Genomic DNA, 14799 nt, shown 5'->3' with positions numbered 1-14799 from the left:
TATTACCAGATCAAGTGAGAAGAAAGCAGTTCACAAAGGAAAAGAAAATCCTAAATGTTCTTAGGAGGAGACCGAGCTTAACTCTGACAGCCCGGGGTGAAGGCGGGCTCTGGTGCCGGGGGATGGACCAGGTAGGGGCCTCCAGGACACACAGCCCGGCCACAGCCCTGATGGGAGCTGTTAAAACCTCGATTGTACTGCCTGGGAAATGGAAATATTAGTCACAAATTTCATTTGTAGGAAGCATACACGTCAGCTGGGTTCTGAGGATGTCAAGAGGCTTCAGGGGATGGGAATGTGAAGCAGCTTGTGGGTTCCAGGTTTCAGGCATCTGGGGAGTTGATGAATTCACAGTGGCCACAGCTGTATTTCCCATAACACCTGCACTCAGCCCCTCAGCCCCACTTGGGCCCCAGAGATGCTTCTCCCCGCAGCAGCTTTGCAGAGGTCTTTGTGCTGAAAAGCACTGGGGCTCCTGCCCGAAGGATGCCTCTCTCAGAGCAGTGACAAAGAGGGCAGGACCGGGGAAGGGAGTGAGAAGGAAAATCTGCACTGATGACATCACACGCAACTTAAGTCAAATAAATGATGAAGAATATATAACCCGCTGCCATGAAAACGCACACAAATGGTGCAGCTGCATGAAAAACTAAAATGAGCGGTTTTGAATGACTGTGGTCATGACCAGCATATGAAGAACAGACATGCTATTAACTGGTAAAGAAAATTTTTAATTGGGTAATTTTAATTCCTATTACTAAAAAGTGATATAAACATATACTTTTATAGAAAAATCTTATGACAGTGTTAAGTGAACTTAAAAAAAAAAAATAGTTCTGCTGTGCTATCAATGATTAAACAACAAAACCAAATTCTAGCATCCAGAGAGTGTCAGATAAAACTGGGTGACACTCTTCCAGACTTGTGTGTGTGTGTCTGTGTTGGACGTGCCGTCATTTTGTACATGGTATCTGGATCTGACCCACTCCCTCGCTTCTACTAGAACGTCCTTCCACTCTAAGAGTGGTATTCTACCGTTCCCACTTCTGACAGCTGTATGTATGTTCCCTGAGGGCTTGTGTGTGCAGGGCAGAGTCTACTCAACTAGCATTGCCTCTTGTTGGACTTTTAGGCTGCTCTGCTGGTGGTTTAGTCGCTTAGTCGTGTCTGACTCTTGCCACCCCATGGACTGTAGCCCGCCAGGCTCCTCTGTCCACAGCTCATTATGTCCTTGGTCCAATTTTCTGCTATAGGTTCTTACTTTTCTTAACAATTTGTAAGGACTTACTAGATCCATTCAAGAATTTGTCTTCTACGCTACAAGTATTTTTCCCAGGATGTACTTTGTGTGCAATATAGAAGTTGATTTACTTCTGCACCATTTACTTAGTAATTTACCTTCTCTTCATGGCTTTGAGGGCTACCTTTGTCATCTGCTAGATTCTAAGACTATTTCAGTCTATATCTGATCCAGTAACCAAAGGTTTCCTTAAACTTGTAGTGTTATAGGGTCTTTTAATGGCTGATATACAGTCCACTTCTTCAGTCTTCCTTATCAGAACTTTATTCCCACTTGCGGATCCTTCTTGATTAAATGGAAAGTCCTCCTCAATCACTTATTTATTTATTTATATACTTATTGATTTGGTTGTGCTGCATCTCATTTGGATATTTGAGGGATCTTCGATCTTAATTGTAGCATGTGGGATCTAATTCCCTGACCAGGGATGGAACCTGGGACCCTGCACTGGGAGCACAGAGTTTTAGCCACTGGACCACCAGGGAAGTCCTTGCATTTACTTGTTTATTTTTCCAGTCGGACACAACTGAAGTGACTAAGCATGCATTTTTGTGAATCAGCATTTTGCCTGCCAGGAAGCATCTGTTCTTCGGTCCTCAGGATTGTTTTTCATGACAAAATGCTCAGGGCTGGACTTGGGAGGAAGGGAAATCTCATCCTGAGCCAGTGAAAAGAGGTGCGATGGGGCAGAAGGAAGGCGGGAGGTGGGAAGAGCGAAATTCTCCCTCCCTGTAAACCAAGCCTGGGCTTGCGTCCAAGCTGGAACACCAAGGTTTTACACAAAGAAGAGCACTCTGCGGTGCCAACCATTTCCCTACGATTCCCACCTGTATCTCATCTTGTTACCTGCATCTCATAGTTGACAGTCAGCTAAAACGATTTTGAAGCAAAAGGCAATGTAAGAGAAAGCAGATTAAGGGGGTCAGTGAGATGTTTCTAAATCCGTCCTGATAGGTGGTCACTAAATCCAACACAGAGGGGCTTCCCAGGTGGTGCTGGTGGTGGTTTAGTTGCTGAGTTGTGCCTGACTCTTGCGACCCCATGGACTGTAGCCTGCCAGACTCCTCGGTCCACGGGTGGCACCAGTGGTAAAGGATTGGCCTGCCAATGCAGGCCACACAAGAGACACAGGTTCGATTCCTGGGTCAGGAAGATCCTCCAGAGGAAGAAATGGTCACCTGCTCTAGTATTCTTGCCTGAAAAGCTGATGAGTGAGTGAAAGTTGCTCAGTCACGTCCGACTCTGCGACCCAGGCCAGAATACTGAGGTGGGTAGCCTTTCCCTTCTCCAGGGGATCTTCCCAACCCAGGGATTGAACCCAGGTCTCCTGCATTGTGGGCAGATTCTTTACCAGTTGAGCCACCAGGGAAGCCCAAGAATACTGGAGTGGGTGGCCTATCCCTTCTCCAGGGGCTTTCCCTGACCCAGGAATAGAACCGGGGTCTCCTGCATTGTTTACCAGCTACCAGGGAAGCTCAGTAAGTGTTTCATTGAGTAACTCTTGATTTAAAACAAAATACTTGAAGAAAAAAAAAAATCCAATGCAGATGACAGTCCCCAGAGGCCTGGTCACGCCATGAATCAGCTCATTGTTTCGTGATCGCCATCGGGTGGCAGCATCTCCCCAGATGAATGAGAAGCCCCAAGAAACTCACAGGGGACCTCCGCCAACTAGAGGGCCAGCCCTCGGCCTCTCTGCTGGGCTGGACCAGCACCGGAACCCTGAAGGCCCTTGGCGGGTTGGCGACCACCGCACTTGGCACTTGCGGAGGAGCCATTCCTTGCCCACTGCCTCCGGGGTCAGCCTAGAGCTGACTACGGGCACCTCAGGGGCTCTGTGCCCACGGAAGTATCACATACACAACACGCTGCTCTAAGCTTGAAAGATGTCCTCTTTCTTCTCCTCCTGAAAAGACTCTTATAACATCATTACAGTAATTTTAGTTAATGAAGAGGCAAGCTAGCTCTTTAACTGAAACAGAAGATTCAACGTCACCTTCGTCAAATATTATGAGGGATAAATTATGTGAAGGACTAGTGCCTGGCCAAGACTAAACAGGTACTGCTGCTCGGGGTGAGACTTGGGATGCAGTAAGAATCCCCTGGACAAGTGAGGCGCAGCTGATGGGATCAAGTAGGGGCTTCGAGGCTGGTGGTGAAGTGAGTGCGGAAAAGTGGATGAAAATCAGAGTTCTCCAAAATGAGCTGGGGGAGGCGGGGAGAGGGGTTAGGAGGGAACTCTACTAACTGGGTCAAAGTCACAAGAAGTGCAATAGGTGTTCTCAACGAAGCAGAACATACTTTATTTAGAGATCATTTTCTTTATTTAGTTTACTGATTTTTAAAACATTGATTTTTATTTATTTGGCTGTGCTGGGTGTGGCACACGGGCTCTTCGATCTTCATTGCGGCATTCAGGATCTTTGGTTGTGGCATTTGGTTCCCTGACAGGGGATCGAGCCTGGGCCCCTGCACTGGGAGCGGGGAGCCTTAGCCATTGGACCACCAGGGAAATCTCTTGGAGCAGCTATTGAATCTTTGCTTTGTGTAAGCAATCCTTAGGGCTAGACTTGGGATGAAGTAAGACAAACGAGAAGCGATTGGTGGAATGAAGCGGGGGCTTGGAGGCTGGGGGGTGAAGTGAGGAAAGGAGGTAGCAGCTGGGGGAGGCGGGGCTACAGGTCAGGAGGGAACTCTTTTAACTGGGTTAAGGTCACAAAGATCCAATAGATGTTTTCAAGGAAGCAGAAAGTATTTGTATTTGCAGATCATTTACTTTATTTTTAAAAAACATTTATTTATTTGGCAGAACTGGGTCTTAGTTGCAGCACACAGGATCTTTAGTTGCAGCATTCGGAGTCTAGTTCCCTAGGCAGGAATCGAACCCAGGCCCCCTGCATTGAGAGCTCGGAGTCTTACCCACTGGACCATCTGGAAAGTCCTAGATCATTTGCTTAAGATTTAAGAGAGTCAAGAATTTTCAGGGGTGGGGCACAGGGTAAGTTAGTTCTATAAAGAAGTCTTCCATAAGAAAGCTAAACATTTTTCCATTGTTATTGAATATGGCCAATGTATCCAATACAAATGGGGATGAGAGGAATAAAAGTTTTAATTGATAGCATTTGGGTTGAGTGGGTTGGCCTGGTGCTGGATGGTGAAACAGAATGAATCTCTTGTCTGAGACATGGTTCGCACGTGGTATGTCCTTGGGACACCCCCAGAAGGCTTGGCCACAGCCAAGTGAAAAGACACACACCAATGATGTGTCAATTACATGCACCACAGATCTGAGTTTGTTTGGAAATGTCATCTGTTCAACCAAGGCTATTCCAAGTGTCACTTAGCGCCTAGTAACACACAGAGGTTCAAAGTCATCTCACAAGAAATCTTTTGCCCCCAAAGAGCAATGACAAACTGACACTTGAGGAAAAGGCATCAGGGTGACTTAACCGGAATGCTGGGCTGGGAAACCCCTGATTTCCACGTCTAAATACCAGTTTACCACACAGTCCCCTTTGCAGGTTTTGTTTCTAAGATATATTTTCCCCTCCCTCCCACTAAAAAAAATGGCTCTGTTTTAAAATTAAACTCAGCTTTAGCTTTTGGAATTTACTTCTTGGTGAATTTCAAGGTACACACTGAAGTAACCTGAGATGTGGGCTCTTGTAAAATCCAGGAATCAAGGTGGCTTTTCTCAGTGTCCCATTGATCGAGAGCATTCTTCCCAGTCTATACATAAAATCCAACTTCAGGAGTAAACTGACTGCTTGTGTCAAATACAAAATTAAGGCAACAGAAGCCAGCAACCCCAAGTCCAGAACGCGAGAGAGGTCACTAGGCAATCACTCCTGGTAGCACAGTCATTAGAATTCTGGTAACGTTCACAACCGAGGGTTATTTTACTTAAAGGCAAAGTAAATTAAGACATTAACTCCAATCCTTCCCTCTTATATATATTCTTTAGGCAAGGGTCACACACAGGAGATAATTCAATTCTGGTTGAACTGAAATATACTCAACAGGAATCAAAGATTTTGTTCTTTTGCACATAATTCCTTCCTGAGGGTGAGGTGCAGAGTGCATTTCCAAAAGAAAAAGCCTCTTCTGGGGTGTCTGATCTGAGGCAGGCAGAGCAGTGCAGGCTCTGTGCCCAGGGAGACCCCTCTCCAGACGACAGTTAGTGCCCAGCTGCTGTCGGTGACTTCTGTCACAATCGAGTGTTTACCGATGTGATGAACTTGTGAGACCTCACACCTTGGAGGTTTTTCCCAGCTTTCTTCCCATATCCCTTGACTGCTATCGTTTAGTCTACAGTGCAGTGTGGGCAGGTGGGAGAGGGAGGGAGGGCATGTCTGCATTCAAGCTTCAGACATGTGTCTGTGATCAGGCTGGGCCTCTTGGGCGGTGCCGGTGGGAAAGAACCTGCCTGCTAATGCGGGAGACATAAGACACGCAGATTCGATCCCTGGGTCAGATCCCTGGCAGAGGGCATGGCAACCCATTCCAGTATTCTTGCCAGGATAATCCCATGGACAGAGGAGTTATGGACAGAGGAGTTTGGCGGGCTACAGTCCATAGGGTCGCACAGAGTTGGACACGACTGAAATGACTTAGCACGCATGCACCCTGCTATCAGGACAGTGGAAAGGAACCCAAGCACTAGGTTGGATTCATTTCAGAAAAAAGCAAAGATTCTTCATTGAGGTTAAAGGGACCACTGGATCAGCATCTGCCTGAAAGGAATCCCAACAAACGGCATTGGTTTAATTCACACCGATTTTCAAGAGCTGGTAAGATAGACAGGAAAGATGTGTGTGTGTAAAATCTACACACTTTAATACATTATATATTTATTTAAGTATTTTATGTTAAATACTAATATATACTTTGCATGTTGAAATCCATATTACATTTCTTTACTATATATGACATGGTTGGTACCAGAGGAAGGAAACGAAAAGGAAGATAAGATGAAAACTAAGTGTCTGGACCTGGGAGAAACTTCCCTGGGGGAAGTTCCTATCCAGTAGGTTGCGCTCTCTGAAGCGTTCTGAGCAGTTTACACAAACTTCAGTTTCCTAACCTGCTTGGCTTTTACCTCCCTCTCACTCAGCCCAACAGTAGAGACCAAAGGACGGCGTCTTGTGTCCGGAAGCGCACACTGCAAGCCCGAGGCCTCACGCGGGGGGATCCGCCCGGATCTGGGTCCAGTTTGCTGGGGGAGGGGGCTGTAAGGGGCCACACGGGGGCAGGGGGCAGGAGCCCCAGCTGCAGCTGAGCGGAAGCAGGGCCCCAGGGCGCTGGAGCAGAGGCAGGGCCAGGAGCCCACCGCTGCTGAAGATCAGAATCCAAGTGCCCTGACCCTGCCTCATGAACCGCCACTGGAGCTGCGTTCTGCCGAACCTGGTGCTTCCCAAATCTCTCGACCACGAGGGGCTCAGACAAGGTCACTGACTTATGACTCCACGGCTCTGGGTGTTGGCGAATGTTTCCTTCCAGGGGAGTGAGCCTTCCTTGTCCCGGTGACAGGGACGCTCTCCTGGGACACCCTGCCAGCTACTACTGCATTCTAAGCGCCCAGTTCTCCTGCCCGTCTTCCAGAGGGGACTGATCGACACCCCACAGCAGGCTGCACTCGGCAAGGACAAGATGGATGAAAGGAGGACCACAACCCGGGTGAACCTTAGTCGTTTCGCCCGTGAGAGAAGCCTGTCCAGACAAGAACACATACTGTGGGATTCCGTTTGAACCAAGTTCTAGAAAGTGCACATCAAGCTACAGCGACAGAGAGCAGCCTGCGGTCACCTGGGGAGTGGGGCGCGGGGAGAGACCCTGGGGGCAGGGGCGCAGGAAACTCTGGGGACGGTGAAGGTCAGCGTCATCTTGACTGTGAGCATGGTTTCGCGGGTGTAGACGTGTCAAGTCACCAAACTGCACACTTCAAACATTACAAGCAGGGCGTGTGGCTCTCAGAGGCGAGGCTGGCACCCCAGCGCCTGCAGACTCTGTTTGACCCCCTCTCAGGCTCCAATGTCTTTAGTGCTCTGACCTCACAAAGAACAGAACAGAAGGCCGGGCTCCATGGTCTAACTGTGAGCCGTGTGCACAGGCTGCTTTCGAGGTGCTGGGCATTCCCTCCAGACCTCTCCTCAGCCTCTTGAGAATTTCATCACCTCTCTGCTGTTTCCTAAATAGCTAGAATACCCTTTTTTTTTTTTTTTTTTTTTTCCTCATTAATATTTTCTTCTGTTCTCCTGTTTCAAAACCTGCTACACTTTGGGGTCTCCTCTCTTTGTAGAACATGTTCACTGAAGGAAAAACACTCCCCCTTTTAAGTTCCTTCTTGTCTTACCGGAGGCTATGAAACAAGTCACAGAATCATTTCCTGCCTGCCCTTACAGGACTGAGCCACACCATCTACGGCTGCACCACCCAGTTCCCCGGTTCAGCCACGTGTGGCTATTTAAACTTAAATTAATTTAAATTACATATAAATAATAGAAACTTATCCTCAGGAGCCTGAGCCACACGTGAAGTGTATGATCCTGTGTGGATACAACACAGCGGAAATTTCTGTCCTCACGCAGAGCTGTGTCAGACAGACGATGGATGGATGGCTGAAAACCAGAGAGAGCGGCTTTGCCCTCCAGGAACCAGAGAGCTCAGCACGGGGCAGGGGCAGAGGAGAGCCACACTCCTGCCTCAGGAGCACACGCACAGGCAGCTGGCATCTCTGTGGGACCCGACCTTGGAGCAGGGAGGACCAGAAGGGCACTGGCCCTGGTTGAGCAGGAAACAGAGACTCTCTGCCCTGCGGGGCCTGCTTGTTTCCATGTTTAGGAAGAGTCTGGTGTGACTGTAGAGCTCTAATGGGCCAATATTTAGAGGCGACCATGCAAGGCAGATCCAGGCACCAAATCTTAATAGCTTCCTCTAAGAAAAGCTAAGAACTGAAAAAAAAATAAAATGAAAATGAAAAAAAAAAAAAAAAAAAAAAAACGACAACATGGCAGAAGAAGAAACTGCATACCTGTCCAAGCAGGGGTGAGTCTACTGTCTGTAACGTGGCACGTAGGAAGAAAACCTCCTGATTCGGTATGTTAATTCACTTATGGAAAATGCCAAGTGAGCCTCTCACTGTAGAGTCGGATGATGGCTTCTGCCCCCTCCAGCCTCATGCTGTACAAATAACTCTCAGTGGAAAGCCTTACTTTTGTACAAGGCGATTCGACACAGTTTCAGATAGAAATAAACTGTCTAGCTTATAAACACTGAGCAAACACCCACAGCCCCATCTCACCGCACTGGAGTCGCTGACGAGGAGGAGGGGACGTGTCAGTAGTAGGTTCTTTAGGGCCAAGGAGATTTTCAGGCAGAGGAAGGCTAAGAAACCCACACCTTGTCTCTCGGACACTTGCCCTCCTGTGAGCCGGAGCTTGAGCCCTGCGCTGCCCAGGATCAGAGCCAACACCACCTCGGCCCGAGCCTCCCTGGGGCTGCCGTGGGCAGCGTGGCCTGGGCCGCCCACTCGCTCCTGGCCGTCTTGATCAAATGCCTGTTTCCAACCTTCTTTCCCATTGAGAAAGAACTCAGTGCGTTTTAAACACGTTGTATAGGACACAGATTCAGCATTTTTAAGGTCTCTGTAGAGGTTCCAGAAGCCAGCAGCATCCATTTAGCCCTGCAAGTCTGAGTGGGACTCGCTGGCCCTGATGACAAGGACAAAACCCTCATGGTCAGAGATCAAGGCGCCCCAGGCTGGCCAGCCGAGGCCACCCCATCAAGGTGCTCTTCCCTGACTTGGCTAGATCGGCCTTGCCGCAATTCTCCAGGCAAACAACAGCTCATCATGGAACTTGGCACTTGAGATGAAAGCAATGTGCCACCTCTGGCAACCCACCGGCTTTACAGGGGGTGCCATGTGGCCAGGGCAGCCAGAAAGGGGGAGATGGATTGCAGGGCGTGTGGCTCTCAGAGGCGAGGCTGGCACCCCAGCGCCTGCAGACTCTGTTTGGCCCCCTCCCGGGCTCCAATGTCTCTAGCTACCGTCTCTCCCATGGATGAGCCACCTGGGGACAAGAACATACTCGCCACCTCTCACTGCGGCTTTTACGGTCAAGAAGTGTGGGGCAGGGCTATCTGCCCTGCTCCAGGCTCCCTCTAACTCTGCAGATTCCGAGTGCTTGGAAGGCTGCAGCGGCTCAGGTTACTCAGCTCTGACTAAGCCTTCCTGAGCAGGGTGACCCCAGAGCAGGAGCCACTCTGCATCACACACACGCCTGCAGCCGGGGCTGGGCCAGCTCCCGGGTCTCAGGCCCTCATCTCTGCTCTCAGGCCCCGCCTGCAAAAAGAAGCCAGGCCACCATGTCTTTTCTGTCTGCTGGATTTAGTAAATGAGCTCAAGTGCAAAAATGGTCACAGAGTTTGCCCCCCTCCTTCTTTTAAAGATTTTTTGAAGTGGATGATCTTTTGAATTTGTTACAATATTGTCTGCTCTACGTCCCCGTTTCTTAGCACCTAGGCATGTGGGATTTTAGCCCCCCAACCAGGGATCAAACCCGCGCCCCCTGCACTGGAAAGCCAAGTCCCAATCACTGGACCACCAGGGAAGTCCCTGGCCCTTTTCTTGGTTGTAACCTCACATGAAGTCTCTCCAAGGGCACATTATAAGCATCAGATCACAGCCCGCTTGCCCACCAGCCAAGCGCTCATGCGCTCTGTGGCTCTGCTCAGCAGCTCGTAATGGTGGGGGCGGGGGTGGGGCTCGGCCTCCAGGGCACTCTCCCCAGGCCGCCCGAGCACCGGGCGGCAGCGGGAAGGCCAGAAGCACTCTCGCCAGAAGCACTCTCGTCATGGCTACACTTGAACTGAGCACAGCAGAGCAGAGGCCTCATCCACACAGAGCTAATTCTTAGGCTAGAATGTTAGGATTCTCAACCTGAAGGTTGTCCATCTTTCTCCTTTGAGTTTCTTCTTGTCCACTACATTGACCACACAGATACAGGACGAAAGAAAACAAACCTACTCAGAACCTCAGTGAGGCATCAAATGGCGGCTGAGAGCAGTCAGAGGAGTGGGCGGTGCTGCCCAGCACGAGGCAGCCACTGGCCCTGGTTGGCGAGGGGAGCCCCAGCGCTCCAGCCTGGGGGTGCAGCTCTCTGCCCTCCCACAGCAGCATGACATGGAAAGAAGTCAGGGGTGAGGGCAGACTGGGTCCTGGCCTGGTTCTTCTAGGCCATGTGACCTTGGCCCACCCCCAGTCGGGGCCAGTTCTTTTCCCAGTAAATGCCTAGGGCCACTCTGAACTCTAGAATTCCACAAGCTCTTGCACCCCCTTAAGTCGAGAGTCCTAAATCAGTTTTGGTGGAGCCTGGCACCCTTATCAATAGGCAACCTCCTTTTGACAGATGGATGGAAAACCCCGGAACAAAATAAGCCACCGTAAGTAGGGACAACACAAGGCATGGTGGAATTTTATAAACATGCTTTAAACCAAACGAAGAGGACATAAGCTGCCCTGCCTTAAGGAAACACCAAGATACTGAAGCAACCTTCCATTTCAATACTAAAATAAAAAAAAGTTAGCCCAAATTAATTAAAAAGAAATTTAACTCATTTAATAAGAAACTTCCTATTCATAAGGCAAAGAGCATCACCTAGTGCCTGGAACATCAGAATCTCAGGGCTTAGAGATCACCCGGGGCAGCCAACTCATATGACTGATGGAAAATCAAAATCTGGAAGAGGGGCAGGCAACATGGACAAGGTCACAGACACAAAGCAGGAAGGAGAACCCGGGCCCCCTGAATCCACCTGGCTTTGCCAATGGGGCTAAAGATTTCACAGTGAATGAACGAAGGTAAGAGATGTTCCCTGCAATGCATGACTCTTCTAACGGGTTCACAAATAAGTGAGCTCCAGGCTGTGGAGGTATCCGAGAGGACGACTGAACACTTCAAAATTCTTTTATCTTCTCAGAAGCCACAGTGAAATTTCTCAGCCTTTCCCACATAAGCTGACCATCTTCCCAACGGAGGAAACCACAGAACAGAGCACTCACCTCCAGAAACCTGGAGTCTTTCATCTGATGCAAGAAAAGCAATCTAACCATGGCTTTGGTTATGTGTTTACGTCAGTCACCAAATTCACCCAAGTCACCGACCCTCAAAACACTGGGTCAGAAAGGCACAGAAAAGATCCGACAACACCTCTTCTGGCCGCAGAACCCTAAGACCATAAATCCCATTCCTGGAAGGGTTTAGAATTGCAGCAAACCAGAAGTAGTAACTGCGGTCTAGAACACGTTTGCGCAAAACATACAAAAGCAAAACGAACTGGCGTCTGCAATGAGAGGGGGATATAAAGGAGGCCCGGGAAGGTTTAGGTTGCAAGGTCCCCCAGGGACGCCAGGTGATTCAGGGCTGGGGCTCCCAGCTGGAGCAGCCTGCCAAGAAGAAAGGGGAGCCAGGGCTCACCCCCGGGTCAGGCTCACTCCCCCGTCGGGCTCATCCTGGGGTCGGGCTCATCCCGAGGGTCGGGCTCACCCCCAGGTAGGGCTCACCCCGGGTAGGGCTCGGGGCTCGGGGCTCGGGGGCACTGGTGGGCTGGGCGGGGCGGGAGCTAGGGCCCGCGCAGGGAGGGGGCTGAGGGCGGGTCCCCGGGCGGGGCGGGGCGGGGGTCCCCGGGCGGGGCCCCGGCGCGGCCGGCCCACGCACCTCCTCGGCCTGCTTGCGCAGCGCCTTCTCCCGCTCGTACTGGGTGAGCAGCTGCTCGTTGTCCTCGCGCAGCAGCTCCAGCTCCACCTCGTGCTCCTGGTTCTCACTGAGCACCGAGTCGAGGTTCTCGAGAACGTTCACCACGAGAGGCATCAGCTCCTTGACCACCTCCTCGTCGTAGCAGTGGATGAGGCGCTCGAACTCGCGGTAGATGGAGCCCGCCAGGCCCGACACCCGCTCCGACATCACCGAGCCCGAGCAGTAGTCGTCCTGGTAGACGACCACGCCGCCGCCCTCGTCCATCTGGATCTCCATCATCGTGGCCACCGCAGCCGCCAGCGCGGCCCGCTGTCCGCCGGCGCGCCCTCCCGCCCCGGCTGCTCGTCGTCCGGAGGCCGCGGCCCGTCGTCGCCGCCGCAGCCGCTATCGCCTCAGGGCTCAGCCGCCGCCGCTGATGCTGATGCTGATGCTGCGCCCGTCACTCAGCTGCCGGAAGTCCCGCCGCCCGGAAGTCCCGCCCGCCAGACTGTGGGGTGGAGCCCGCTGGGGCCCCGCGGCGCTGAGCCGCTAGGGGTCGCAGGGGCCGTGACGTAGGAGGAAGCCCGTCCCCGGGCCGGAAGCTCGGTCGAGGGGGGCAGGGAACGCTTCCCGTCACGCGTGTCCGAGGCGCTATCGCCCGCGCCGCCGGAGTGGACTTTTATAAAGTGACGGCGTCTCTCCGAAGAGTATATATAAATGACCCTGTACGATTTAGGGACTTAGCGAGCGTCCGTGTGTCCACCCTTGCCTACAAAGAAATGGGCGGTATCCTCGCGCGCCCCTCCCTCCCCTGAGGTGCCCGCGGTGCCGGCCTGGTCGCTGTGGACCTTCACTGCACTGCACTGCTTGCTCCTGAGTAGGCTCTCCCAACTCCCTCCCCAGTGCCCGCGCCCTCCCGTGTTCCCTCCGCAAGTTGACGGCTCATCCTAAATCCAGTAACGAACTCTCATTTAGTTCACTTCTGTGTCCTGATACTGTGTAACTTATTTCCCAGTTTCACTTAAGCTGTGTAACCTAACTCCTACACCAGGTTTTTAATTTCAGCTATTTTTGGGGGGTGCGGGACACATGGGATCTTCTTAGTTCCCCCGACCAGGGATGGCACTTGTGCCCCCTGCAGTGATGGCGGGAAGTCCCTCAACGGTTAAGTTTCCATTTGTCCTGTTTGACTAATTCTACCAGTTTTTATAGGCCCTTATTTCTTCCACTTTTAGCCACTTGATTTGCATTTTGTTCCACTGACATCTGAGACCGTGAACCCAAGACATACACTTTCAGCTTTGGGGACCACACAGATGGTGTGAATCCTGATCAAAAACCCATGAGTGGCAGCTTAGTGCCAACAGAAATGCTTTTTATCCCTTCCTTCCTGATGCAGTGCTTCAAAGTGAAGTCCCGCTAACCTGATTGCACCCATGAACGTTCCTCTGGGTCATGCCCTAAATACTGTTGCACATTCTTCCCCTTGCTGTATGGATGCTCACCCCTCTACTGAGTAATGGCTGGAGCTTTCAGTCTCGCATTCAGCCTGCCTGGGGTTTGATCCTGGCCAACTGGAAAACTGAGCCTGAAACAATCACCGACCTACTGGGAACGTTAGGAAGACCATGAAAGGAGTTTAGTATCATCTCTAGCAAATAGTTAAGCATGCAATAAATATAGACGTTAGTTTTATTTTCTCAAAATGATAAGCCAGGACAGATGAAATGTTTCTTCTGGTGAACAAGTTAACAGAGGAAGGTTGTGAATGTTTTGGGGAATGTTTTCGATTTCTGCCCTAGTCCTCTCCCGGAAATGTGGGCCCTTTTGAATTACTGCAATATCTAATAGAGTACAGCAGCCACCACAACAGTGAGAAGCCAAATGACTTGGCATCAACCTTATTAGTTTTCACAACATGTTTGGGCAGATTTATTACTTGAAATTGGTTAGAGAAAATTAAGTTTTAACAAAATGATATGCTGGATAATTTTTGATGCTTACTGAATACTAGCACACTCAGAGCTCAAGCTAACTGAATTAGAACTTGCTTCCTTTCAGATTTGTAAAGATAATTGGCTCTTCAGCTTTTTTTCTCATTTTAAGACCCTAAAATGTAAGATGTCCAGACACACAGGTTTCAAAAGTTCTACTTTAATTTCTAAGTATTCATCCCAAATGTTGTACTTTGTAGTCACACATATAACACGAAACTTCATTCCTGAGCTCCAAGAATGCTAAGGATTAAGAACATAACAAAAGTTCAGAAGAAATTAACAGGATAACCTGGGAGGAGACACATCCTTGCAGGGTTCGACTCACAAAGGTGTTAGAACAAGTTTCACTGTCAGAAGAGCCAGTGTGTTTCTAGACAAGGCACAGAACTGAAGAGGGAGCCCTTAGGTGTTTTCCTTTCTGCCCCATAACGTAGGGGAGCCTCCCTGGTCCTCTGACTCAGCCACTGCCTGGCCTCTGGAGACAAACAGGCTGCGACAAGTCACTGAGGCTGAGACCTCAGGGCTTGGCCGCGGCTGGAGCAGCTGCTCCAAGTGGTGCCGCTGCCCCACCCGTCCCGGGAGCACACGCTGACTCTCAGAAACATCTTCAGATGAACAAGTGAAGACAGTGCCAGCTCACCTATGTCAGGTTTCTCTCTCGAGTGCTGTCCTGGTAGTTGGCAGAACAGGGTGACGCTTCTAGGGGGCTTTCCAGGCAGGCTAAGTAGCTCCATTTCCCCCAGTCCACTTAATGCACGTAAGGATATCA

The 14799-nt window shown here is 50.5% G+C and overlaps 1 protein-coding gene across 2 annotated transcripts in view; it reads right to left on the bottom strand.

Annotated features, from left to right (window-relative positions):
* MAPK8IP3 (mitogen-activated protein kinase 8 interacting protein 3) overlaps positions 1–14027 on the bottom strand; it is a 44384-nt gene extending 30357 nt beyond the window's left edge. For both annotated transcript variants that reach the window (XM_055562354.1, XM_055562353.1), the window contains exon 1: positions 12016–14027. In XM_055562354.1, coding sequence (XP_055418329.1) covers positions 12016–12333 — 318 coding nt within the window. In that variant the 5' untranslated portion in view covers positions 12334–14027. The remainder of the gene's footprint in view (positions 1–12015) is intronic.
* Between the last annotated feature and the right edge of the window lie 772 nt (positions 14028–14799).

The sequence above is a fragment of the Bubalus kerabau genome, chromosome 23 (genome assembly GCF_029407905.1).
Source record: "Bubalus kerabau isolate K-KA32 ecotype Philippines breed swamp buffalo chromosome 23, PCC_UOA_SB_1v2, whole genome shotgun sequence".
NCBI classification, from domain to species: Eukaryota; Metazoa; Chordata; class Mammalia; order Artiodactyla; family Bovidae; genus Bubalus; species Bubalus kerabau.
Note: the sequence above shows the minus strand (reverse complement) of the source record. Positions and strands in the feature narration are given on the sequence as shown.